Below are 27,809 nucleotides of genomic sequence, written 5' to 3' on the forward strand. Positions count from 1 at the left end.
GGAAGGAGAGGTAAGGCCCAGCTTCTTGAGGAGCTCTCTGTGGTGAAGCCACTCAGTCCTTCAAGAATCACTTTTCCAAACCGTTTATGAATTATCATCTTGGGACTAATATGCAGTTTCTTGCTTTGTGAGGCAGGGTTTCTACTTACTTGTTCTTAAATAAGCACTATCTCAGGCCTAGGTGTTTTGAGGTTTGGAGACCAAATCTGTGTGCCTGCTGTTTGTGACTTTACATATTTGGGTCTGGCCTCCTCCGTATTATTAGCCTTTGCTCCATTGCTTCTTTCACCTGGCCTTCCTTAGCAGGTGCACCCGTCGTTCTTAGATCTCTGCAACCATGGGGAAGCTGCTATTCCCGTATGGCCTTGCCCTAGTTTTATGTCGGGGTTGAACTGTGTTTTGAAGCTCATGTACTGGGCTTGGGGCTACCGACTTTTAATTTACATGCAGTTTGTTTTAAATTCAGCATTGCTGAGGTCTGGTTTACATACAATGAAATGGACCATTTTAGTTGTACATGTTGACAGGTTTTGACAGATTTATATACCACCACAATCAAGATATAGGACGCTTCCTCTACCCCCAAAAGTTTCCTTGCACCTCGTTCTAGTCCATTCTCCCCAGGTAACCGCTGATCTGCTTTCTGTCACTCCAGATTAGATTTTTCTAGCAGTTTGAACAAACTTGGGAATCAGTTTCTCCAGCCCATTAGGGGAGACATTAGAGGCTAGGTAAACTGAGAAGAGAGAGAGGTGACAGCAGACAGGAGACAGAAACCCAGGTCAACTGGCCTTGCGCACATCAGCACTGCCCCTTGGAGGGAAGGGTTGTTTTGGAGCGGGGTAAATATCGGTGTGTGGAGTGTGAGCACAAGCTGGGTTGTGCTGGGTTGTATTCATCACCCTCTTGTCTCATTGAGGCCCAGTCTGTGTCAGTGGTGAGCTGGGTGTGGGACTGCCTTGAGAGCCTTGAGAAGTCCCTGTCGTCTGGGAACTCAGTTGGGGAGACAGAACACAGGCATATAAAGATAAGGGAGGATGGGATCCCTGGGACTGAGAGGGAGAGAGACATGCAGGTTGGAGCAACATAAAAGCTTCAGGGAGTGGGCAGCTATGACTTGGATGCCCACAGTGGAGAGGGAAGGTCAGGATTGGGTTTGTTAGGGGGCAGAGAAGAGTTTAAACTGCATTGTTTGTATCGCTGATCAAACATTTTATTGGCTCCCTCTCACTCTCAGAATAAAGTTCCAAAAGTCCAACTTGCTTAGTATGGCCTACAAGGCCTTGCCAGGTCTAGCCTTTCCTACCTACCCTACTTCAGATCTCATCGTTGCTCTGTGACGATTCCACAGTCCCAGCACACCCTGAACTGCCCTCACTGCCTGGAAAGTGACATCCACACTGTCTTTCTCCTCTAGGCCTTTGAAATTGCTGTTTCCTCTGCCTGCCTGGTACAGTCTTTTCAGTCTGCTGCCACCTGCTCCATGCCACCCTGCCCCAAATCTCTCCTTCATCTCCTGTTCATACATCACATCTCAGTTTGCCCATCGTATTCTCCTATAAGGGATTAAGTCACCTTTCCGGAGGCAGGATAAGGTGATATCCCCACTAGACTATAAACTCTGATGGCAAGGATGGTCTGTCTCATTCATTGTTGATTCCCCTGAACCTAGCACAATGCCTGGAATATATTAAATTCTGAAAATGAGTTGAATATGAATTCTGAATGCTTCCAATTGTTCTTTGGAAATTTTGATCTGAGTGAGTTTGAAGGATAGAAAGGGTTGAGGCTGGGATGAGGAGATTGGTGGGGAGTGATAACAAGGAAACGTCACTGTAGAAGCATACTTTTCTGGGTTTATGTTTATATCTGCTTTGGTAGCAGGGCTATGAATGCTTCACATTTGAACCACATGTACCGATGCCTTAAGAGCTGGGTATTGGAAATTAAAAGGACAAAAATTCTGAGGATATAATATTCTCATTTGACAATTATTTATTGAGCATCTACTATATGCCAGGTACTGTGCTAGGTATTGGTGATATAGCAACAAAACAAACACAAATCCCTGCTCTCATGGAGCTTATCTTTTAGTTGGAGATAAATTGTCAATAAACAAATAAGTAAAATATATAGTTTATAAGATGATGATAGGTGTCAAAAAGAAAAATAAAGCAGGGAAATGGACTAGGAAGTTCAGGGAACCAGAAGATTATGATTTAAACATAACGGTCAGGGGAGGCCTCACAGAGGTGACATTTGAGAAAGATCTGAAGGAAGTGAAGGAATTAGCTATGTGATATCTAGGGGGGAGGCATTCCTGACAGAGGACATAGCAAGTATAAAGTTCCTGAGATGAGAGCTTGCTTACACATGTTCTGGATCAGCAAGGAAGGGAGGAGGAAAATGGCAGGAAATAAGGTTAGAGGCATGTATCCCTCTACTCCAGAGGGTTAATCAAATAATCATGGCATATTAGCTTGATCATGATGAAGCTCCATGAATCACAATTTGTAATTAAAATTCATGAATGTCAGGCACCATAAACCATGACCAGCTCAAAACATCACTGCTAATATCCCAATAAAAAAGTGTCCTTCCTGAAAATTTCAAGAATTCCAACTGGCTGCATGTGTATATGCAAGAGGAGATTTGCATCATTGCCAAACATTGCCTGGCAGTCAGACTTCTTAGTAGAGGACTGAATTAGAGTCTTCTGTGAACTCCAGTTAAAGGCTAATTTTAGTTTATGACTAACAAGTTTTAGTACTCCTTTATAACTCAGTTACCATAAAAAAAAAAAAATCAAAGTCTGGCATTTTGCTTCAGTCGCCTGTAGGAGCCAAAGAAAAGACTTGCATTTTTGGATCATTTTGTGATCTCTCCAGAAGCCCTCTGGGACAATACTTTTAGAAATATTGATCTTGATGAGGTGTGACTAGTGTAGGGGTAAGTGGGCAGGAGTCAGTGCAAGGCCAGAAGAGAGTCTTAGATGATCCAGAGATTTTGAATCTGATGACTGGTCCTGGGATCCACAGAAGAAAGGACAGGAGGAGGTGAGCAGAATCTAAGGGAAGTTGATACTTTGTCCAAAGTAAGATCCCTGCTCTTGTGACCCTTCTCTTCCGTGTCATCCTCACTCCCTCACATCCTTCCTTCCTCAACCTCTTACCTTCTTTAAGCCCTAGATATGATCCTGTGCCCCTTTACTTCCTAAATCTCTCAAATCAGACCACTTTTTTCCTATTCACTGTCACCCTGCTAGCCCTGCCTACCATCATCTCTCACCTGGAAGGCTGTAAAAGCCCTGTAACCAGTATTCCCCTCGCCCACTCATGTCCCTTCCAATCCATTCTCTACACTGTACCAAGTGATCTTTTCAAGCTGTCAATCTGATTATGTCATCCCTCCCTCAGAACCCTTCAGTGACTTCCTACTGCTCTTAGGAGAGGGACCAAATTTTTAGATAACCCTTCAGGAGCCTGTATGGGCTGAGGCCTGCTTGGGTCTCTAAGCCTTAACTGGTTAACGCTCTTCCAGTTATTTCTGTATGTCTGTTCTATGTGTTGTCCCTTCTTTCTGGAACACTCTTCGTGCCCTCCCTCCCTCACACATGTACTCACTCTTTAAGATTCCAGCCCCAGGGTCAATGCCCACAACCGCCTTAATGCCCCCTGCCCTGTTAAAAGAGAGTTAAGATTCCAGCCCCAGGGTCAATGCCCACAACCGCCTTAATGCCCCCTGCCCTGAAAAGAGAGTTAAGTTTCTCTATTTATAGTCTCATTGCCCTTGATCCTTTCTTCCACAGCATGCATCCCAGGGTGTAATTATTCACTTGTTTGTGTAATCATTGGTTTATTGTATGTCTCTCCCATTAGATTGTGAGCACCTTGAGAGCAGGGCCTGTGGATGTTTTTGCGCACATCTGTATTCTCAGCTCCTAACACAGCGGCCATCACGTTCGAAGCTCTCAGTGAACGATTGTTGAATGAATGATGGGATGTGGTTGAGGAAGTAGCATTGGGTGCAATGGAAGCGTGTGGGAGGAGATCCTAGCACTGATTCTCGGGGAATCAGGGAAGATTTCTAGGAGGAACAACATGATTTAAGGTTTGGACAAGAGTCCAACATGTAGGATAAGAAGGACTGACCCCAGAGAGGTTAGAAGACTACAAGGAAGAATAATGTCCTTCTGGGGAGGAGTGTGTTTATAGGGAGTTTCTAGTGTTTATAGGTTACATGGTCAGTCATATTGCATCTGCTAATGAAGGTAAGAACTAGATACAACCATTAGATTTAATAATTAATAAGTCATTGCGGGACCTTGGAAAGAACAATTTTAGAGACAAAAGCCAGACTAAATTGAGCTAAGAAGGTAGTAAAGACCATGTAGACAAGGATTTTTTTTTTTTGAGATGAAATTAAGACTTGAATATGTTAAATGCTGAGGGGAGGCATTTGCCTGGCATAGATAGAGGGAAGTTGAAGATGAAGGAGATAAATGAAGACTAGAGCCAAGTGTCTGAGGAGGCGGGCGTGGATCAGCTGTGGACAAGAGGTGAAACACTTTGTAACAGAAAAGGAGAAAGGAGGAAGGGATGGATGCAGATGATGATAATTTAGAGGCTTAGTGACAGGAAGTTGAGAGAGTTTTCTCTGCTCTTCCCCTAGTAGTGTTACAGAATTCCTTCTGGAAGTGATAACTAGAAAACAGATCTTGCCAATGGCTGTTCCATTTTGTTATGACTACAGTCATGCTATTTTGAGAGTTATGGTCTGAGGTCTGTCATGCACAATTATCAGATTACAAAACAGCTGTGAGCATTTGAGGCCAGAACTTGGTCTCCTCCCCCGTTTACCGTGGAGCCTAGCACATTGTTAGTACTCAGTATATGCCAGGTACCTGAATAATAATGGCAAAGGTGTCTTGTGCTTATCCCTGGGCTTTGCAACCTGCAAGCTGATGCTGAAGAGTAATTTTGGTTCCCTGGCTCCAGCTGTGAACAAGCCATATGAAATTGTTTTCTGCCAGTTAGGAATTGTTATGGAGTGTTCAGTCTTCCCAATCGCTGAGACAGAGTTGTATGGAAGAAACGTGCAAAGGACGTGGCTGTTGATCAAACTTTGGTTTCGCTTCTTTGTATCTCACAACACTTTGTCCTGTTCATAGAGTCGCTGTATTCTGGTTTGTATGGTGTGTTTACGTCTTCCATTTATCTCACTTCCTAGATGTGAGAACCTTGGAGTGGGACTAACTCAACCTTTATTCTTCTTTAGTTGTCATTCTAGCATCTGGTACATAGTAGATGATTAACAAATGAATGAATTAGTTGATGAGTAAATAAGTGACCGATGGAAACGTATGTACTGTAATACTCTGAACCCTAACTTTTCCTTCTGGACCTGCAGAAGAAGCAGCTCATGCCTCCTTTGTTCTAGCCAAAGCACCACATTCTGCTAACATCCCTACCCCTGATGTTAAGTTTATTTTCCTATTTCTGTTCTTACCTCACATCCATTTTCTCATTTACTTATTTTTTCCATGTGTCATACATTCAGCCTCAAATCTTGCTTTGGAACAAATTGGAATATAAATGGATAAAACAAATCTGCTAATCCCTGGACAGACACTTGGTTCCAGGCCTCTGTCTCTTTGTTAAAGATTTTGTTCCCTCTGTCTGGAATGCCTGAGCCCATCCTACCTCTCCTGCCTTTTATGAGCCTGGCAAACTAAGGCACATATATTTTAGCTAAGCTCTGTAAGTTGCAAAAAATAAAGGCTCACTCAAGTTACCTCAAGTAAAAGGTGGAAAGGGTGAAGGGGAAGGTGTGTATGTGGGGGGTTGTGGGTAGGTATTACAAATACCTAGAATTAGAATTGGAAAACTATTGGTTCTGAAACAGATATAGGTACTAATTACTTTCTCTATATCTCTCATGGCCTCTCTAACTTTCTTAGCAACTATACTTCATTCCCTATTTTCATTTCCCAGGCAGCCAACTTTTCTATGGTTTCAGCTTCCTCATAACTTAATGTGTTTTCAGCTCATCATGGCCACTCTGGCCTCTTCTATCTCACAAGGATCTCCATCAGTGTCTCCATCCACCCACGAGTTCTCTCTGTAGTCCCAATTCAAACCCTTGGAGAAGAAATCTGATTTTCCCCAGCTTACCTGTTCATGCTAGGCTGTATCAGGGAGGGATAAGATCCTATGACTCTCCAAGCAGCCAAAGCTGTGAGCAGGGCAATTTCCTTAGAAGGAGGTATTGTCTTTCCTTGACTCCTCCCATGCAAGATATAACCTGCTTTATTCCAAAATAACTTCTACATTGCTTCTGATAAACCTTTCTCATACATTGTGCAGAAAGGGCCTCAGATTTTTTTCCAATCCATTGCCTCCATTCAGGGCAGATAATTATATTACAAAAGGTTCTGTCCTTTACAAAAGATTTTTGTTTTTGTTTTTGTTTTTTTTGTTTGTTTGTTTTTGTTTTTTTTTAATAGCACATTTCGGCAATGAATTTTTAAATGTATCATACTTTATGTATAACTTTTAAAGACCTTGATATAGGAGACATAGTCTGGCCATTATGGAGCAGTTCATGCTGGACTTGCCATCCCACTATGAACAACTGTAATCCTGGACACAATATATGAGGCAACTGGTTTAGGCATTCCCCCATTCCTAAGGGAAGGAAAACACCCAACATGAGTCACATGTTTATCCTTGCTTTCTGCCTTGGGTCAATTTCTTAATCATGGCTCAGGGAGAGTGATCCCAAGGAGAGCACAGTGATACCAGCGAGATAACCCAGTGTTGGAATTAGCAGGCAATGACTTTAAGGCAGTTGTTGTTGAAAATATATTTATGGACTAAAAGAAAATATTGACTTAAAGGATGGGGAGGGCTTCCCTGGTGGCACAGTGGTTAAGAATCTGCCTGCCAATGCAGGAGACACGGGTTTGAGCCCTGGTCCAGGAAGATCCCACATGCCACAGAGCAACTAAGCCCGTGCGCCACAACTACTGTGCCTGTGCTCTAGAGCCCGTGAGCCACAACTACTGAGCCCACATGCCACCACTACTGAAGACCGCGTGCCTAGAGCCCATACTCCACAACAAGAGAAGCCACCTCGACGAGAAGCCCACGCACCACAACGAAGAGTAGCCCCCGCTCGCCACACCTAGAGAAAGCCTGTGCGCAGCAACCAAGACCCAACACAGCCAAAAATAAATAAATAAAATTTTAAAAAAAAAGGGTGGGGAATCTAAGCCCCAAAAATGGAAACAGTAGAAAAATAAATATCAGAAATGAAAAATTTATTGGCTGGGCCTAATAGTGAAAGTGAAGATGGATCCATTGAAATTATCCAATCTGAAGAACAGAGAAAAACAAGATTAAAAAACAAAAAAGACACAGATATAGAGAACAAACATATGGACACCAAGGGGGAAAAGCAGGGGGTGGAGGGGTGATGAATTGGGAGATTGGGATTGACTGTATACACTAATATATATAAAATAGATAACTAATAAGAACCTGTTGTATTAAAATAAATAAATAAATAAGAAAAACAAAAAAGAGGGACTTCCCTGGTGGCGCAGTGGTTAAGAATCTGCCTGCCAATGCAGGGGACATGGGTTTGATCCCTGCTCTGGGAAGATCCCACATGCTGCAGAGCAACTAAGCCCCTGCACCACAACTACTGAGCCTGCGGGCGCCCTAGAGCCCACGTGCCACAACTACTGAAGTCCAAGCACTCTAGGGCCTGCATGCTGCAACTACTGAGCCCACATGCTGCAACTACTGAAGCCCGCATACCTAGAGCCTGTGCTCTGCAACAAGAGAAGCCACTGCAATGAGAAGAGTAGCCCACGCACCACAACGAAGAGTAGCCCCACTTGCCGCAACTGGAGAAAGCCTGCACGCAGCAACAAAGACCCAATGCAACCAAAAAATTAAAAAATAATTAAAAAAAAACAAACATAAAAAGAGCCTTAGTGACCTGTGGTAATATGTCATATATGTATCTGTAACTTGTAAGTAGTTGGAATTCCAAAAGGAAAAAGAGGAGGGGGAAAATTAGTTGAAGAAATAATGGTCAAAAATATCTTAAATTTGGTGGAAAACATATAGTATTATCAGAAGCTCAGTGAGCCCCAAGCAGTATAAATACAAAGAAAACCACACGTAGTCCCCTCACAGTCAAAATACTGAAAGCCAAGGATAAAAATAAAATCTTGAAAGTAGCCAGAGAAAAAATGACATAATGCATAGAGTGGGATAATATGATCGTGGCTGACTTCCCATTGTACACAAGAGAAGTCAGAAGACAATGGAATGTCATAGTTTATGCACTGAAAGAAAACTACTGTCAAACCATAATTCTATATCCAACAAAAATATCCCTCCAAAAGAAGGGTTAAATAAATACATTTTCAGATAAACTAAAGCGGACAGAATTTGTCATCAGCAGACCTTCACTACAAGTAGTACAGAACAAAGTTCTTTAGGCTGAAGGAGAATGACACCTAATGGAAGCTCTATCTATGGGAAGGACCAAAAAGCACTGGTAATAGTAAATATGTGACTAAAGATAAAATACTAGATTTTTTTTGCTTCTATTAATTTTCTTAAAAGACATACGACTGTTTAAAGCAAAAATAACACCAATTGTAAGGTGAAGCTTGTAATATATATAGAAATAAAATATGTGACAACAGCAGGGCAAAGATGAGGTTGTGGTGGTAAATAGAATTAAGATGTGATAAGGTTATTACATTGTGAAATATGAAGTGGTATATTATTTATTCTTATTAGACTATAACAGGTTTAGGATGCATATTATAAACCTTAGAGCAACCACTAGAAATTAATACAAAAAGGCACAGCTAAAAAGCCAATGGAGAAAATAAAATGAAATACTAAAAAACTCAATTAACACAAAAGAAGACAGAAGATGAACAGAGGAAAAAGCAGATGAAAAATAGGAAACAAAGGGCAATATGGTAAAGACAACCACACCAACACTTTCAATTAAAAGGCAGAGTTTATCAAGCTAGGGGGGAAAAAAAGCAAGACCTAACTATATGCTGCTTATAAGAAATATAGTTCAAATGTAAAGACATAGAAAATTTGAAAATAAAAGAGTGGAAAAACACACCACGTAACTAGCAAGCATAAGAAAGCTGCATGGCTGTAGTATTATCAGAACTAAGTAGGCTTCAAGACCATGAGTATTTCCAAAGACATAGGGATATTTCATAATGATAAAGTGTCGATTCAAGAGGTGATATAAAATGACAAAGAGTATGTACCTATTAATAGCACTTCAAGATACATAAATCAAAAACTGACAGAGCTAAAGGGAGACATAGAAAAATATACAATGACAATTGGAGATTTAACACTCTTCTCTCAGTAATTGAAAGATGTAGATCTGTTAACCAACTTGGCCTAATTAATATAGAACCCAAGAACTGCACAATGTTCAAAAAAATAGACCATACACTGGGACGTATAATAAGTCTCAATACATTTCAAAAGATTAATATCTTACAGATTTTCATTCAATTCAAATTCAACATGCATCCATGTCAAAAAGAATCTCAGCAAACTAAGAATAGTTTGACCAAAATGGAATTAAATTAAAAATAAATAGCAGTATCCTTAAAATCCCCAAATATTTAGGTATTAAAGAATGCACTTCTAAATGTAAAAAAAAAGTGCAAGGGAAACTAGAAAACATTTTTAATTGGATGGTAATGAAAATATAACATCACAAATTGGGAGGTCATGCTGAAGTTGTACTTAATGAAACTGTATAGTTTTAAATGCCTATTTCAGAAAAGATTTAAAATCAATGTTCTAAGTTTCTATCTTAAGAAAATAGAAAAAGACGAGCAAATGAAATCCAGAATAATAGAAGCAAAATCTATTCATCACTTCTATTTATTTTATTAATTTATTCATTTATCTTATTGTTTCATAGAAACAGTGAGGAAAAACAATAGAGAAAATCAACAAAGTCAGAAGTTGTTTCTTTGAAAAGATTGACAAAATTGAGAAAACTTAGCAAGGCTCATCAAGAGAAGAAGAAAACACAACAGCCAATATCAGGAATGAAAAGTGAGATATCACTACAGATTGTACAGATATTAAAAAGGATAGTAAAGGAATATTATCAACAACTTTATGGCAATAACTTCAACAACTTGAATGGACAGATTTATTGAAAAACACAGTTTGCCTTAATTGACACAAAAAGAAATGGAAAATATAAAGACCATACTTACTTAAAGAAATTGAATTCATAATTTAAAACCTTCCTACAAAGAAACTCCAGGCCAAATGGTTTCACTGATGAATTCTATCAAATATGTAAGGAATAAATAACACGTCTTACACAAAGTCTTAGAGAAAATAGACGAGAAGGGAGCGAGTCCCAACTTACTTGATGATGTTGGTATAACTCTGATATCAAAATCAAAGCTATTTCAAGAAAAGAGAAGGATAGGCCAATATCCCTCATGAACATAAATGCAAAACAACCTGACAAAATATTAGCATATCTGTTCCAGCAATATATAAAAAGGATAATATATCTGACCAAGTGAGGTTTATCCCAGTAAGACAAAGTTAGCTCAACAGTAAATACCCAATCAATATATTTCTTCACATTAACAGAAAAAAAGGAGAAAAACCATATGACATATCATAATAGATTCAGAAAAGAAGTTGATGAAACTCAACATCCACCCACAGAAGATTAGAATAATGGCCAAATGAGATGATGGACTCCAAAGTGTTTAGTAAACTGAAAGGTGCTCTATGAAGGGGAGGTATTTTTTTTAAATATTTATTTATTTATTTTTGGCTGCGTTGGGTCTTAGTTGCGGCATGCGGGATCTTTCGTTGCAGCGTGCGGGCTCTTCCTTGTGGCTCACGGGCTTCTCTCTAGTTGTGGTCTGTGGGTTTTCTCTTCTCTAGTTGTGGTGCGCAGGCCAGGGCACGTAGTTTGTGGCACGCAGTCTCTCTAGTTGAGGTGCGTGAGCTCAGTAGTTGTGGCGCATGGGCTTAGTTGCCCCGCAGCATGTGGGATCTTAGTTCCCTGACAAGGAATCAAACCCGCATCCCCTGCCTTGTAAGGCAGATTCTCTACCACTGGAAAACCAGGGAAGTCCTAAGGGAAGGTATTTTTATTTTCATCCCTCTGTTGTGACACCCTGAGATTTATAGCTTCCTTTCTGATAAGGACTTCATGGGACCCGGACAACACTCTTTTCAGCTATTCAATAAATGCCCTCAGAATGAGATTCAATTGCCATGTACAGCAGACCATGATAGAATAGTAAAATAATAACACTGCCACTGTTACTTTAGCGCTTACTGAGCGCTGGGCTCTGAGTAAGGTTCTCATCATGCATTGTTTTATTTTATCCTCACAGCAAATCTGAGGAGGGCACTAATATTTTTCTCTACCTTACAAATGAGAGAATGAGGATCAGGGACTAAATACCTTGCTCAAGGTCACACATATAGTTTGTGGCAGAGTCAGGAATCCAGCCAAGGCTAACTCTAGAGCTTCAGATTTTAAACCCTACCCTGCCTTGCCTTCTGTAGCCTTATCTGGGAAGAGTCCCATAGCATCGGCTTCTTCCCTCTTGGGCTTCCAGGAAGGCATGAGCTTGGTCTCATGTTCCTTTGTCAGCATTCTGAGCACTGTGCTAACATTGCATTAATAGGAAAAAAAAAAAAAAACCCTCTTTAACTGTATTAATTTTTTTAATTCTTAATTAGCATTTTAAATTATAAAAGTAATGCACATTCACTTTTAAACTAGAGAAAGCCCACGCACAGCAACAAAGACCCAACGCAGCCAAAAAAAAAAAAAGTAATGAACGTTCACTTTTAAAATATTAAAACCATGAGAATGAGTATAAGGTGAACAGTATTGGTTCCCTTCCCCACAATCCCCGGTCACATTCCCTGAACCCAACTACTGTCAACAGAATCTATATATTCTTCCAGAAATTTTGTATGTACATCCAAATACACATACACACACATTCTTAAAGTAAGCAGATGGGTCATCTGTTTATGTAACTTGCTTTTTTATTTAACAATAAAAAAGCTTGGAGAGCTTTCCATAATAATACATAAAAATTTACCTCATTCTTTTAAAAATATGCATAATATCCCATTGAATGGCTATAGCATAATTTATTTAACTAGGCCCCTATCAATGAATATTTAGGTTTTTTCCCATTGTAAAAATATCACAAAGATGGTTCCGCGAGCAGTTTTGTACATACATCTTATGCATATGTATTACTATTTCTATAGGAAAAATGCAAGAAAGCAGAGTTGCTGAGTTGAAGGGTATCTGCATTTGAAATTTTGGCAGGTATTGCCAAATAACCCTATAAAAATTTTGTGTCCATTGGCATACCCACAACAGTGTATGATAATGCCTGTTACCCTTCATCTAGTGTTTCAAAACGTTGAGATCTCTTTCAACTATACTTATTAAGCACCTTCTGTGTGCTTGAGACACTGCACTAGGCTCAAGGATTTGAAAGGCAGTCGATGTAGCTGGAGGAAGATTTCTTGGTGAATTACTGTTCCTTTGGGACTACGAGCTTTTACCCTTTTAGAAACGGAAACTGCAAGCTGGTGAGGTATTTACTTTCAATTTAGCTTAATGGAATCCTGTTAGTGAGTTTTAAAATAAGGACCAAGACAACTGAAATGGTAAACAGAGTCTCCTGGGCCCCAGGAAGGAGGATGCAGCTCTGTGCGTTTGCACGCTTGGAAGAGCTGTTCTTTCCAGGAACAAACAAGTTTCAGCATTGAACTCTTGGGTGGACATGTGAGCTGTTGAAGCCTTTTAGTCATCCCTAGGGCAAGTGCTTCCTAGTAAACAAAGGGCCACACAGATCCCCTGTGGCTGATGGCAGAGCAGGGTCTATAAATGGGAATAATAATGCTACAAACTATCATTCATTGGGCACAGACTCTGGCCAGGCACCACACTATGCATTTTATGTGTGTTGACTCATTTAACCCTCATAACAGGCCTATGATTGTCTTCAGAGGGTATTTTTATGATGCCCATTTAAAAGATAAGGATACTGGCTTCCCTGGTGGCACAGTGGTTAAGAATCCGCCTGCCAATGCAGGGGACACGGGTTCGAGCCCTGGTCCGGGAAGATCCCACATGCCGCGGAGCAACTAAGCCTGTGCGCCACAATTACTGAGCCTGCGCTCTACAGCCCGTGATCCACAACTACTGAGCCCTCATGCTGCAACTACTGAAGCTTGCACGCCTAGCACCTGCGTACCGCAACAAAGAGTAGCCCCCTGCTCACCACAGCTAGAGAAAGCCTGCGCGCAGCAAGGAAGACCCAATGCAGCCATAAATAAATAAATAAATTAAAAAAAAAAGATAAGGATACTCCCTTGCTGGAGTCTCCCAGCTGCCTCTGATATGCACCGCAGTATTATGTTTCTTTTCATAATACTATCCCCTTTTGTAGACCAAAACCCAGAGACAACAGAGTGTCTATATGAAGTTACATTTCATCCTTCATCTCACAACAGCCAATGCTTATGGTGGTGACGGGAGGCGGGGCAGAGTGAAGACAGGAAGAATAGAGGGAGGTAGGAGAAAGGTCAGGAGTAGATAATGGACTAGGAGGCTAGATGGGTAGGGTTTGGTTAGGCAGAGATAGTGGGAGCAGGGAGAGAGAAGGAGAAGATGGCGTTCTTGGCAAGAGGAAAGGTAAAAGCAAAGGTGGGAAAGCAGAGGCCAAGCTCAGGAAATGTGAGTAGCCTTGCTGGGCTGCATCTCAGAGTGGCGGGAGAGCAGGCTGGAATGGAGACGTGGAGCCGGATGACAGAGTTTTGAGGGCCAGAGGAGGGACTTTGGGCTTTCTTCTTCTGCGGTTTGACAGCTTCAGGGAAGAACCATCAAAAGCTTTTCAGGAATTCAGCCTTGTCTGTCTCAGACTTCTCCTTCTGAAAGACCAAGGGCCCAAAGTGGCAACCTGACATTCAATCTCCTTTGCCATGGTTGGGAAGTCAGGGCTGTAGCTGATTTCATTGGCCTGTTTTTCATTTATTGTAGTGTGGCTTTTATAGTATGTTAATTGAAATATTTCCAACTGCCAAAAACAATTACACTCAAATTGCCTTGTCAGTTCTTTTATTGCCAGATAAATGTTTTACAGACATATTTACGGGGGGCAATGGTAACTGGATCTCGTTTCCTACTTAAGGCTGGCAGCTTGGGCTGGGGTTGGCCCTCCAGTACTCTGCTGTGGGCCAGAAAGCTGTTGGATGTTACGACACTTCCATCTCGTTACCTTAGGGATCAGAGGCTCTTCAAAGGAAAGCAGCTTTCTGGCTCATGTGGCTTAGCCTCAGAGAAGGGTTCTCATCTCTGGAAACCTTGGCAACCTGGCAGAAATCTGAATCCTGCTGCCTTCCCTACCAGCAACAATCCCTGCCCAAGCTGAGACATGCCCTTCTCTCCCCCTGGAATCCTTTTCCCCTCCACCATCAAAGCCTCTCCCACAGACCCTGCCACGGAAGAGTTGTAAGGCCCTTTCCATCTAACTCACTCACTTTGCATTTGGGAAACCAAGGCCCAGAGACCTCCCCAAGATCACACAGGTGGTCAGCAAGATCTGGGAGCCGAGGTCTCTGCCCAGTGTGCCATGCTGCCACCAACATGTGCTCTTTGGCTTCTCTGCTAGCTTGACCCCTCCTTCAGGGCTCTAGACCTGCTTCTTCCAAGAGCCCCTCCCTCACATCTCCAGCCTCTACTGATCTCCCTCTTGCTCCATCACCTGAAACAACTGTTTGTTCAGTGCATATACTGCAGGGTTTTGGTTGGTTTGTTTGGGGGAACATTTTACTATCTCTGTTATTGTTCTGCTCTTGCCATTGTACATACTGCTTTCTTCGTTTGAAAAGCCTTTCTGAAAAACATTTTCTCCACTTGGATGACCCATACTTTTCTTTTGATACTGAGCTAAGAAATAGGCACCTCGGGGAATCTTTTTTGTGCACCCACGCTGGGTAGGTGCCTCCGTGCATTCCTATAGCACCCTGGTCACACGTCTCTACTGCTGGCACAGAGCAGACTTTCAAAAGAACATATGCTGGGTGAGTAAGCGAGTGAGTAAATAAGGAGCACTGATCACACTTATTGGACCTTCACGGACTCTGAGCAAACGTGGGTAGAGACCTCATCTCTTGTCATTTTGTCCCACTGCTTAGGTTAGTCCCCGAGCATAAGCAGATGCTCAAGAAATGTTTATCAAGTTGAATCAAGCATGCTGTTCTTGAGAACATAAAATTTTAGCATGCTAGAATTGGAAGGTCATCATATCCAATCTTATGCATTTTATTGACGAGGAAACAGGCTAAGGAAAAATATTTTTCCCAGGGTCATGATTACTAATGGGTTTGATGGCATTCATGCATGTATTCAATAAGTATTTTGAACACCTACTATATTCTGAGACAGCAGCGTACAAAACAAAGTACCCAAACCTTCATCATAAACAAATGTTTATGAATATAATCTGCCTTCAAAATCCTCTTAATGCCTAGTACAGAGCTGAGCACTTAGTATGTAGTTTTAAAAAATGTTTGTTGAACTAGTTGCAAATAAGAAATGCCAGGCGCTAAGTCACCTGGTTGCTCTTCATGGGTCAGTCCCACTGATGCTGGAATCCGGTTGCCTCAGATATAGGACTTCCTTGGCTGGGCACCTGTTACCAAGTCTCACTGTTTGTGAGACTTGGGGAAGTTCAATGTCCCTTGTCTTTGAGGTCCCTGGGCAGAAGCCCCCCTGTAATACTGTTTTTGACATTCCCATGGAGATTCACTTATGACTTACCTTCTGTTTCTGTTCTTTTTTCAGAGCATCAATGTGGGCAGAGGAGCCAGGAAGAGAGTAAGTGCTGAGACCACACAGTTTTTCAGCAAGAAGCTAATAGCATTTCTTCTGTTGAAATATTAGCTATATATTTTTAAAGAAAAGCAAAAAGAACATTAAAATCACCCTTAAGCCTATCACCCCGGGAAACCTCTTAGTTAACGTATGATGCTGTATCCTCCCAGATATTTCTATGCATATGTAAAAATTACATGTTTTTTTTATAATTTTATTGATTTATTTATGGCTGTGTTGGGTCTTTGTTGCTGCGCGCGGGCTTTCTCTAGTTGCGGCGAGCGGGGACTACTCTTCATTACAGTGTGCGGGCTTCAGTAGTTGTGACACGTGGGCTCAGTAGTTGTGGCTCAGGGGTTCTAGAGCGCAGGCTCAGTAGTTGTGGCGCACGGGCTTAGCTGGTCCGTGGCATGTGGGATCTTCCCAGACCAGGGCTTGAACCCATGTCCCCTGCATTGGCCGGCGGATTCTATTTTTTAAAAAAATAAATTTATTTATTTATTTTTGGCTGCATTAGGTCTTCATTGCAGTGCGTGGGCTTCTCATTACGCTGGCTTCTCTTGTTGCAGAGCACGGGCTCTAGGTGCGCGGGCTTCAGTAGTTGTGGCTCGCAAGCTCTAGAGCGCAGGCTCAGTAGCTGTGGCACACGGGCTTAGTTGCTCCGTGGCATGTGGGATCTTCCCGGACCAGGGCTCGAACCCGTGTCCTGTGCATTAGCAGGTGGATTCTGAACCACTGCGCCACCAGGGAAGTCCCTTTATTTTTAAATAGAATCAAACTGTATGTTATTTTACAATCTGTTTTTTACATAATATATTTAAAGTACTTTCCATTGCCAATAAATATACTTTCATAGCATCATTTAAAATTACTGCAAATGTAATATTGTAAATAACTGGACTCAGGAATTTTCATTAGGAGAAAATTGAGAGAACTTAAGCTCGAATGTAATTGGAATCTTCACCTTGGAGTGGAGTTGAAAACGCTATATAGCCCAAGTGGCTGTTTACTGCTTTTCATTAGCAGTTGCTCACATGTCTCGGGGTGGGGGGCAAGGAAGAATTGGCTATCATCAAAAGTGGGTAAAAAAGCTGGGTTAAGGATGTGTGTTCACCTTGAAAATGTTCTATTTAACAATTGGGTCATGTGCATCTGGTGTAGGAATTTTTTTCTACCATAAGTGACACCAATAAATGTTTGTTATTTAAAAAAATAATAAAATTACTGCATAATATTTTACCATGTGCTCATTAAGGCCGTTCCATAATTTTGTTCAACCATGCCCCACTGTTGGATATTTAAATATTTCCTCTTTTCTACAAGTATGATCAATCCTCCAACAAACATTCATGCATTTAAATCTTTAGGCATATCCTCGGTTATTTCTTAACATAAATTCCTATACATAGAAATTTGGGTCAAAAAGTATAAATACTTGTTAGGCTTTTGATAAATATTTCCAAATTGCTCTTTAGAAAGGTTGTACTAATTTATGGATGTCCATTTTCCCACAACCTCACCAACGCTGGATATTGGTTTTGTTTGTTTGTTTTGGATTTAGTTTTCACCAGATTTTGTTTTGTTTTGCTTTGTTTGTTTGTTGTATCCAAAATGTATTGATTGGGATGGTTTCCCATTCATCTTGATTCAGGGTGCTTTTAGCGCTGCTTCCGTCTGAAGGCGCATCCTTCTGTAAGCCTTGCTTTTCCTCCTGCAGGCTGGCAGAGGACAGTAGAGCAGCCAACACACAAAACTACTGTATGTGCATGTTGGCTAAAGACGGTGGGTGATTTTATAGCATCCTGGGCATTTCACATCCATGAAGTAGGAATTTGGGCTCTGCACCAGGTGCTTCTTTTTGTGTTTCCTCTTCTCCTCTTCTAGAGAGGGATGAAGGAGATCCTCTGCATGTTCTCGTGGGGAGGTGGTCACCGCCCTTCACCAGTTTTATAGTGAAAAAATTGCATTGTTTTATTTTGCATATCTTTGATTGCCAGTGAGGGTGAATATTTTTTATTATGTCATGGGCCACTTTGGCAAGGTATTTAACTGTCTATCGGGGTAGGGGAAAACTTCTAGTTCTAGATTTTTTTGCTCCAAGGTTTTGATGGGACTATGAGGCTTAAAGTTACCAAGTACTGGGAGTATTGCTGTAAGAGTAACCTTAAGGTGGCAAATTGGAAGGTAAAATGTGAATTAGAGTTGAAGTAGCTTAAAGAACAGCTGGGTGTCATTTCACAGTTGGTCCTGGCTATTAGCATCCAGGCTGTATGGGAAGCAGTAAGGAGGAACCAGCTCTTCTGGCCCCACTACTGGGGCCAAAGACCCACCACAATGTTCCAGCTAAGTCCAGAACCCCAGGGCTGAGGTGGCCATGATCTTCCAGGCAATGAGATCTCTGGCCTGAGCAGTTCCTTCAGGCTCTTCCATGAGTGGTCTGTTGCATGTTTCGTGTTCTATGTATTGGGACAGAGCTTGGCTTCTGGGAGGATTTGCGAATGAAAGGGCTTTCTGCAGCACTGCTTGCGTGTCTAAGCAGGTCAGGCACTCTTGATTCTCACATGAGGTTTTTGTCCAGGATGAAGATCCAGGGACTGAAGTAGGGGAAGGGACAGATGAATGGGCCCAGTCCAAAGCCACCGTTAGACCCCCTGACCAGCTGGATTTGACGGATGCAGTAAGTAAGCAACATCCTACCCTCGCTCCTTCCACCTCCTCCAGCCTCAGAGATGTATTGTGCCCAGAACCTAGGTTGTGAGATGTCTGCTGACATCCAGGGGAATCATCAGAGGGGGTGGAGGGCCCTCTACATTTGACCCTGTTGGCATTTCTCTCCCTTAGGAGCTAAAGGAGGAGTTCACCCGGATTCTGACAGCCAACAACCCACACGCACCCCAGAACATCGTCAGGTACAGCTTCAAGGTAAGTCATCCTCTCTGGGGCAGGGGCCTCTAGGTGCTTCTTGCCTTGGTGACTTGCTGTGCTGCAAAAGCCTCTCAGCTCTCATAGAGATCACCTTTAAAATGAGGTCTTTGGCTGGAACCCTGAGATTGTACATGGAGTTTTCCAGAGATTTTGAAGTTTCTTGATGAATCTCCCTTCATTCTCGCTAAAGTGCCCTGCAGAGCCACTCTTTTCAGGAATCCTGAAGTGAATAATTTGGTAGGAAAAATACTTTTCCAGTGTATACAGTGTGTTTGTCACTAACATCAACTATTGGGTCTCCAGAAGCCAGTGTGCCAGTGTTAGGTTCTATATTAGAACTTTTATATAGGATATCTCATTTAATCCTCAGGTTTCTTTGATATAGGAACTATTTTTATCTTTATTTTATAGAAACCAAAGATAAATTCGACAAAACAAATTACAAAAGTCACACAGCCAGGATTCAAAGCAAAATTTGAACTAGTTTGATTGACTCTAAAGCAACATTACACTGCTTCTTTAAAAAAAAAAGTATACATATATATACACATACACATATCTATACATACAGACACACACATACGGAGTTTTGAATATATAATAGAAATCTAGAAACCCATGGTACTAATTTTAAGAGTCAAAAGAGCAATGAAAATACAATGGAAATTAAACCTCCCTCTCCTGTCCCTTTCCTTGGGGACAACTGCTATTAGCAGTTTCTTTCTCTTCTTTAAAAACAATTTTATTGAGATATAATTTACATATTGAGATAAAATCACCCATTTATTTTTTTAAAAGATGGCATTTAGTTTTTAATTATTAGTGTTTAAGAATTTTGTGATATTTGCTAAATTAGCAGATATTCTCTAGTATTAGAAAAATATATTAAAAGATCATTGTGTCTTATCCAGTCAATCATCCATTTTAAAGTGTATAATTCAATGGCTTTTAGTATATTCACAGGTTATGCAACTATCACCATAATCGATTTTAGAACATTTTCATTTCCTCCAAAAGAAACCCCATACCTCTTAGCTGTCACTCCCCAGTCCTCCATTCCTTCCAGCCTTAGGCAACCACTAATCCATTTTCCAGCTCTACAGATTCGCCTGTTCTGCCAGATTCTCTTTCATAAAAAGAGAATCAAACAATATGTCACCTTTTGTGACTGGCTTCCTTCATTTAGCATACTGTTTTCAAGGTTCATCCATGTTGTAATATGTATCAGTACTTCATTTCTTTTTATTGACAAAACTATTCAATTTTATGACTCTACCATATTTTATTTATCCATTCATCAATTGATGGACATTTACATTGTCTCTGCACCTTGGCTGTTATGAACAATGCTTCTATGAACATTCATGTACAAGTATTTTTGGCCATGCTGCATGGCTTGTGGTATCTTAGTTCCCTGACCAGGGATTGAACCCAGGCCCTGGCAGTGAAAGCACTGAGTCGTAACTAATAGACCACCAGGGAATTCCCTTGTGAACTGTTTTTTTAACACACTGCTTCTTATTCAAGACTGAGTAGTCAGCCCCCTCCACAAAGAGGTTAGGACAAATCCAGCGTATTTCTTGAGAGGTTCCACTTCTGAGTTGTGCTAATGGCATCCCTTAGGCAGCCTGTAAAGGGGCAGGGGATGGGATGGGCAGAGAGAAGTTGCCTCGCCCCCCTGAGCTTATGCTGGAGTGTGATACACTCTATGGGCGCCAGTTCTCCTGACCTCTGAAAGAGAGTCTCTTTAGGACTCAGTGTGCCAGCCATGGGAGGCATGCTACAGGCAGAGGATTGGTGTCAATGCACCTTTCTTGGCCCCTGGGAAGCTCAGTTATTAGAAGAGATTCCTGTGAGTCAACTGTCAGCTGGGTAGCCATAGACTCCCAGGCAGGCTCACCTCATGAAACCTTCTAACAGCCTCCGAGGCCTGCCTGGCATCCTCCCACAGAGCTGGCCTCCAACTCATTGGTCCTTCACTGAGACCCAAGAACTTTAGGTCTCCAAAGCTATTACTTTCCCTTGAAGTGCTGGCCTGAAGAGGCAGATGGTTCGGATCTAGGCATGCCTCTCCTCCTCGCACAGAAACAATGGGATCTGAATTCCATCCCTAAACTGAAGAGGAAGGTCCTAGTCACCACTGGGGACAGGACGACAGTGAAATCTCAAATGATACCTATATGGATAATTTATTCCCGTGGGACCCTCCATCAGCATCATAATAATAGCTACTATTTTTATTGAGCACTTATTATGTGTCAGACTCTGTGTTAATAGATTGCTTTCATTATTTTCAATACTCAACTATCCTGCAAATTAATTATTATCCTCATTTTGCAGATGAAGAAATTAAGGCTTAGAGTGGTTAAGCCCAAGATCATGCAGATAATAGGGAGTAGAATCAAAATTTGAATCCAATTCTGCCCGCATCCGTAGATCATGCTCTTAACCACTGTACTGTCCCATCTTCCCATCCATCTGAGTTACTGAGAGAAGAAGAGCTTTGTGGTGACTTTTTGAGGCAGAACATCCCAGTCTGTGTGCAGAAATAGTGATTCTTGCAGTCCTCCAGGGATAGCTGTGTCTGGTACCACCCCATGGGTTGGTTTCCTCTCTGGTGAGTTTACCCCAGTGTGCCATACAAATGTAATAATTTTCTCTATGACTTGCAAAGGGTTGGAAAGAACTTTTTTGAAAAAGGAAGTGACCCCAGGTCTCAAAGTCAACTTTAGGACTAGGAGGCTGATCAAAGAGGGGGCAGCCTAGGGCTTCCCTGGTGGCGCAGTGGTTGAGAGTCCACCTGCCGATGCAGGAGACACGGGTTCGTGCCCCGGTCCGGGAAGATCCCACATGCCGCGGAGCGGCTGGGCCCGTGAGCCATGGCCGCTGAGCCTGCGCTTCCGGAGCCTGTGCATCCGGAGCCTGTGCTCCGCAATGGGAGAGGCCACAACAGTGAGAGGCCAGCGTACCTCAAAAAAAAAGAGGGGGCAGCCTAGAGGAACAAAACTATAGGCTCTATGAAAGCAGGGATCATATCTGCTTTTGCTAAGCTTTGTATCTCTGGAACCTAGAATATACTTGACACATTGTGTCTATTCAAAAATTATTTGTTGAAGAAGGAATGAACCCAGTTGCCTGGGCAAGTGCCTTGTGTGACTTGACAAGTGCCTAACCCAAATCTTTTCTAGATTTCTGTGATCCTCTTGTATGGAACAGGGGGACTGGGGACTTGGTGTCTCTGAGGATCTATCCAGCCCTGGCATCCATTAAATAGAGTGGAGAAAAAGCCAGGCCAGGTGTGTTTGATGACTGTTTGTGACCTCTCTGAGGTCTGGTTAGACAGGTGAGACAGGATCCCTTGGCATGGATGTAGGAGCCAGTGATAGGTAAATCCAGAGCTGCTCAGAGTTGGAAGAATGTATTTTAAAATATGTCTTTGACAGCTACATATAAACTAATAATGAAATTAAAACATTCTCTAACACCATATATAAAAGGAAACTCAAAATGGATTAAAGACCTAAATGTAAGACTGGAAACCATAAAACTCCCAGAGGAAAACATAGGCAGAACCCTCTTTGACATAAATTGTAGCAATATTTTTTTTTGGATCTGTTTCTTAAAGCAAAGCAAATAAAAGCAAAAATAAACAAATGGGATCTAATTAAACTTAAAAGCTTTTGCACAGCAAAGGAAACCATCGAGAAAATGAAAAGACAACCCACTGAATGAGAAAATGAAAAGACAACCCACTGAATTATTTGCAAATAATATGACCAATAAGGGGGTTAATATCCAAAATAATTAAACAGCTCATACAACTCAACATTAAAAAAACAAACAACCCTGTTAAAAAATGGGCAGAAGACCTGACTAGACATTTTTCCAAAGAGGACATGCAGATGGCCAACAGGCACATGAAAAGATGCTCAACATCACTAATTATCAGGGAAATGCAAATCAAAACCACAATGAGATATCACCTCACACCTGTCAGAATGGCTATCATCAAAAGACCACAAATAACAAATGTTGGTGAGGATATGGAGAAAAGGGGACCCTCGTACACTGTTGGTGGGAATGTAAATTGGTGCAGACACTGTGGAAAACAATATAGAGGTTCCTCAAAAAACGAAAATAGAACTACCATATGACCCAGCAATTCCACTCCTGAGTATATATCTGAAAAAACCAGAAACACTAATTCAAAAAGATATATGCACCCCAATGTTCATAGCAGCACTGTTTACAATTGCCAAGATATGAAAGCAAGCTACGTGTCCATCAACAGATGAATGGATAAAGGTGTGGTATATATATACAATGGAAAACTACTCAGCCATAAAAATGAAATTTTGCCATTTGCAACAACATGGATGGACTTGGAGGATGTTATCCTAAGTGAAATAAGTCAAACAGAGAAAGACAAATACTGTATGATACCACTTAATGTGGAATCTAAAAAACACAACAAACTAATGAATATAACAAAAAAGAAGCAGATTCACAAATATAGAAAACAAACTGGTCGTTACCAGTGGGGAGGGGGAAGGGGAGAGGGGAAATATAAGGGTAGGGGATTAAGAGGTACAAATTATTAGGTATAAAATAAGCTACGAGGATATATTGTACAACACAGGGAATATAACCAATATTTTATAACAACTATAATTGGAGTATAACCTTTAAAAATTGTGAATCACTATATTGTACACCTGTAACTTATATCATATTGTATATCAACTATACTTCAATAAAATTTTAAAAGAGTAATGGAAATAAAAACAAAAATAAACAAATGGGGGCTTCCCTGGTGGCACAGTGGTTAAGAATCCTCCTGCCAATGCAGGGGACACGGGTTTGAGCCCTGGTCCAGGAAGATCCCACATGCCATGGAGCAACTAAGCCCGTGCGCCACAACTACTGAGCCTGCACTCTAAAGCCTGCGAGCCACAGCTACTGAGCCCGTGTACCGCAACTACTGAAGCCCACATGCCTAGAGCCCGGGCTCTGCAACAAGAGAAGCCACCGCAATGAGAAGCCTGCACACCGCAACGAAGAGTAGCTTCCCCCTCGCCACAACCAGAGATAAGCCCGCATGCAGCAACAAAGACCCAACACAACCAAAAATAAAATAAATAAAATAAAATAAATTAATTTTAAAATAAAAATAAACAAATGGGACCTAGTGAAACTTAAAAGCTTTTGCACATCAAAGGAAACTATAAACAAGACAAAAAGACAAGCCTCAGGGCTTCCCTGGTGGCTCAGTGGTTGAGAGTCCGCCTGCTGATGCAGGGGACATGGGTTCGTGCCCCGGTCCGGGAGGATCCCACATGCCGTGGAGCGGCTGGGCCCGTGAGCCATGGCCGCTGAGCCTGCGCGTCCGGAGCCTGTGCTCCGCAACGGGAGAGGCCACAACAGGGAGAGGCCTGCGTACCGCAAAAAAAAAAAAAAAAAAAAAAAAAGACAATCCTCAGAGTGAGAGAGAATATTTGCAAACGAATCAATGGACAAAGGATTGATCTCCAAAATATATAAACAGCTCATGAAGCTCAATATTAAAAAAACAAACAACCCAATCTAAAAATGGGCAGAAGATCTAAATAGACTTCTCTCCAAAGAAGACAGATGGCCAAGAGACACATGAAAAGCTGCTCAACCTCACTAATTATTAGAGAAATGCAAATCAAAACTACAATGAGGTATCACCTCACACTAGTTAGAATGGGCATCATCAGAAAATCTACAAACAACAAATGCTGGAGAGGATGTGGAGAAAAGGGAACCCTCTTGCACTGTTGGTGGGAAAGTAAATTGATACAGCCACTATGGAGAACCTTATGGAGGTTCCTTAAAAAACTAAAAATAGAATTACCATATGACCCAGGAATCCCACTACTGGGCATATACCCAGAAAAAACCATAGTTCAAAAAGACACATGCAGGCTTCCCTGGTGGCGCAGTGATTGAGAGTCCGCCTGCCGATGCAGGGGACGTGGGTTCGTGTCCCAGTCCGGGAAGATCCCACATGCCGCGGGGCGGCTGGGCCCGTGAGCCATGGCCGCTGAGCCTGCGCATCCAGAGCTTGTGCTCCGCAACGGGAGAGGCCACAACAGTGAGAGGCCCGCGTACTGCCAAAAAAAAAAAAAAAAGACACATGCACCCCAATGTCCACTGCAGCACTATTTACAATAGCCAGGTCATGGAAGCAACCTAAATGCCCATCGACAAATGAATGGATAAAGATGTGGTACATATATACAATGGAATATTACTCAGCCATAAAAAGGAACGAAATTGGGTCATTTGTAGAGACGTGGATGGACCTAGAGACTGTCATACAAAGTGGAGTAAGTCAGAAAGAGAAAAACAAATATCGTATATTAACGCATATATGTGGAATCTAGAAAACTGGTGCAGATGAACCAGTTTGCAAGGCAGAAATAGAGACACAGATGTAGAGAACACGCATATGGACACCAAGGGGGGAAAGTGGGGTGGGGGTGGTGGTGGTGGGATGAATTGGGAGATTGGGATTGACATATATACACTAATATGTATAAAACAGATAACAATAAGAACCTGCTATATAAAAAAAATTTTTTAAACAAAAGAAAAGCATAAAAAGTCTTCATGAGAACTTAAAAAAAACTTTATTTCATTTGCTTTCTCTTCTTTAAACTGGCAATGCAATGAAAACTGCAGGTTAACTGAGGATTTAGTAAGTTATAATTCTGTTAATAGATGGACTATCTTAGGCCTTTAGAATAAAGGCAGACTGTATTCTGATTCCAGCCGTTTCAGGGACCCCTGGTCTGACTCAGCCCCTTTCTTCTTAGGAAGGCACATATAAGCTAATCGGCTTTGTGGACCAACTGGCAGTTCACTTCAGCCAAGTCGGAAACCTGATCCCCAAAGACTCGGATGAAGGACGGCGACAGCACTACCTCGATGAGTTAGCAGCAAGTAAGCTTCTGGGGCTGCAGCCTAGAGCGTGGTCCCCTTTCTCTGGTCACTCTAGGGAGGAGATGGCTAAGCCAGAACTTTGCAGAGCCTCTTCTTACATAAGACTAACAGCTGGCTGTCCTGGGTAGGTCTGGGAGCTAACCCATGAGGCTCAGGCCAAGGAGAACCCTGGGGAAGGCGAGCTCTGAAAGGCAGAAATCAAGAAAGCCTTACCCCTCCATGGTATGGGGGAGTGGGCTGGACTTTGAGCTCAACACCAATATCCTACCAAGGTTCTCAGGAGTTCGCCAAGGTGGTGACTTCAGAAACAGAAATCCTTGAAGAAGAAGAAGAACCCAGGGAAGCTGAAGCTGGGAGTCAAACAGATGTGCCTGCCGCTGAGGTTCAGTATAATATTGCTCTCCACCCCACCCCTTTTCCCCTCCAGCTATGGCTGGAGGCTTCAGGGGTGACTCACCGGGGCTGGGGGCTGAAGGTGAGAAGTCAAGAGACCTCAGGTGCCAACACCTCTGGCATAATCACTCTCTCCCACTTCCATCCTATCCCAGGACACGACTTCTCCCCACTCCCCATCCTGCACCACCACCTTCTCACAGCTGAGTCCTGGTCCTGTGGCCTTTCTTTCCAGGCACCTGAGAAAATGGCCGAAGAAGAATCGATGACTCCTAAGCAGCCCAAGGAACGAAAGCTCACCAACAAGTTCAACTTCAGTGAGAGGGCCTCACAGACCTTCAACAACCCCCTCCGGGTAGAGCAACCCCCCCTGCCCCGAGCCCCTTCCCCTCGCAGCTCCACACTGTGCATAGCGGGGAGGGAGCAGGCCTGACCCAGCAGCAGCAGCCCTCAGCCTGGCAGGCGACAGGGCGGATGGAAGAGTTTTGCTCTTCCGAGGGAGCTGGGAGCATGTGTTCAGGTCCCAGTAAGTCATCCAGGCAGGAGTTCAGAGGGAGTAACAAGGAGGCTGGATTGCTCTACTGAGAGCCTGAAACTTGAATTGGGCCTTGAAGTGAAGGTCAGGATTTGGGGAAGGAAGGGGAGGCCAGAATGTGCCAGGGAGTCAAGATTAGGAGCCAGTCTGACTGAAGTTGATGGTCTCCGTGGTAGACTAGCTGGTAGTTCCCTGGCTCATAAGTGTGGAGGACCCTGAGTACCAGGCTGAAAGAATCTCTCAGGGTTTCAGGTGAGAGACTCACGTATGTTAAGGCAGTGTTCTCCACAAATCAACCTGAAAGGAGGGCAGCAATCTACAGGGTGGGGTTTCGGCGGCTCCTAACCACCCTCTGTAGTCCCTAAGCTGACGTTCAGTAATTTGGGTGACACACAATGCAGAGGGGGTGCATTCCCCTGGTGGAGTCACAGACCCAACTATTAGGGGGAAACCTTCTCAAGGTGAGGAATATTAGCCCAATGGCGTGCCAGGGGTTGACCTCTGGTCCAGCATTGGAGGCTGGCCGAGGGCTGAGTTCTTTTAGGCTTTCACCATGTCATTTTGTCCTTTGCCCAGACCATTCTTTCATTCCCCAGTGCTGTGTCCCACCCCTTCCTCAGCTCCAACAAAAATGCTTCTCCTGCGGATATACCATTGGGTTAAGTGAGAAGGAGTTGAGGGCTTTCTGTGGGTCACCTGTTGTCACTGTTCTCTAGGACCGAGAATGCCAGATGGAGCCTCCTCCCAGGACAAACTTTTCAGCCACAGCCAATCAGGTGAGACCCTGGGCCAATCTAAAAGCCATCACTCCCTCCCCCTCTGTATCCTTGTCTATCTCCCTTGGCAACAAGGGAGACTGGCATGGTCAAGGATCCCTCTGGAAATCTGCCCTCCTCATCCACCCACCTCCCTGCTCCTTGTCTAGTCTCTGAACGCCAGGCACATGAGACAGTAGGTCTCCACCCAGAGAGCTCTATATCAGCCCAGGGCAAGACTGTCCAAGGCGGAAACAGGTATGGCT

At 42.6% G+C, this 27,809-nt stretch overlaps 1 protein-coding gene across 1 annotated transcript in view; it reads left to right on the forward strand.

The window, feature by feature from the left end:
• Positions 1–27,809, forward strand: part of DNAI1 (dynein axonemal intermediate chain 1) — a 60,029-nt gene that overhangs the window by 729 nt on the left and 31,491 nt on the right. The window contains exons 2-8 of the mRNA XM_060153214.1: positions 15,937–15,969; positions 18,545–18,643; positions 18,808–18,888; positions 25,734–25,860; positions 26,133–26,242; positions 26,489–26,608; positions 27,505–27,564. Of these exons, the coding sequence (XP_060009197.1) occupies positions 15,937–15,969; positions 18,545–18,643; positions 18,808–18,888; positions 25,734–25,860; positions 26,133–26,242; positions 26,489–26,608; positions 27,505–27,564 (630 nt within the window). The remainder of the gene's footprint in view (positions 1–15,936; positions 15,970–18,544; positions 18,644–18,807; positions 18,889–25,733; positions 25,861–26,132; positions 26,243–26,488; positions 26,609–27,504; positions 27,565–27,809) is intronic.

The sequence above is a fragment of the Lagenorhynchus albirostris genome, chromosome 7, assembly GCF_949774975.1.
Source record: "Lagenorhynchus albirostris chromosome 7, mLagAlb1.1, whole genome shotgun sequence".
Taxonomy (NCBI): domain Eukaryota; kingdom Metazoa; phylum Chordata; class Mammalia; order Artiodactyla; family Delphinidae; genus Lagenorhynchus; species Lagenorhynchus albirostris.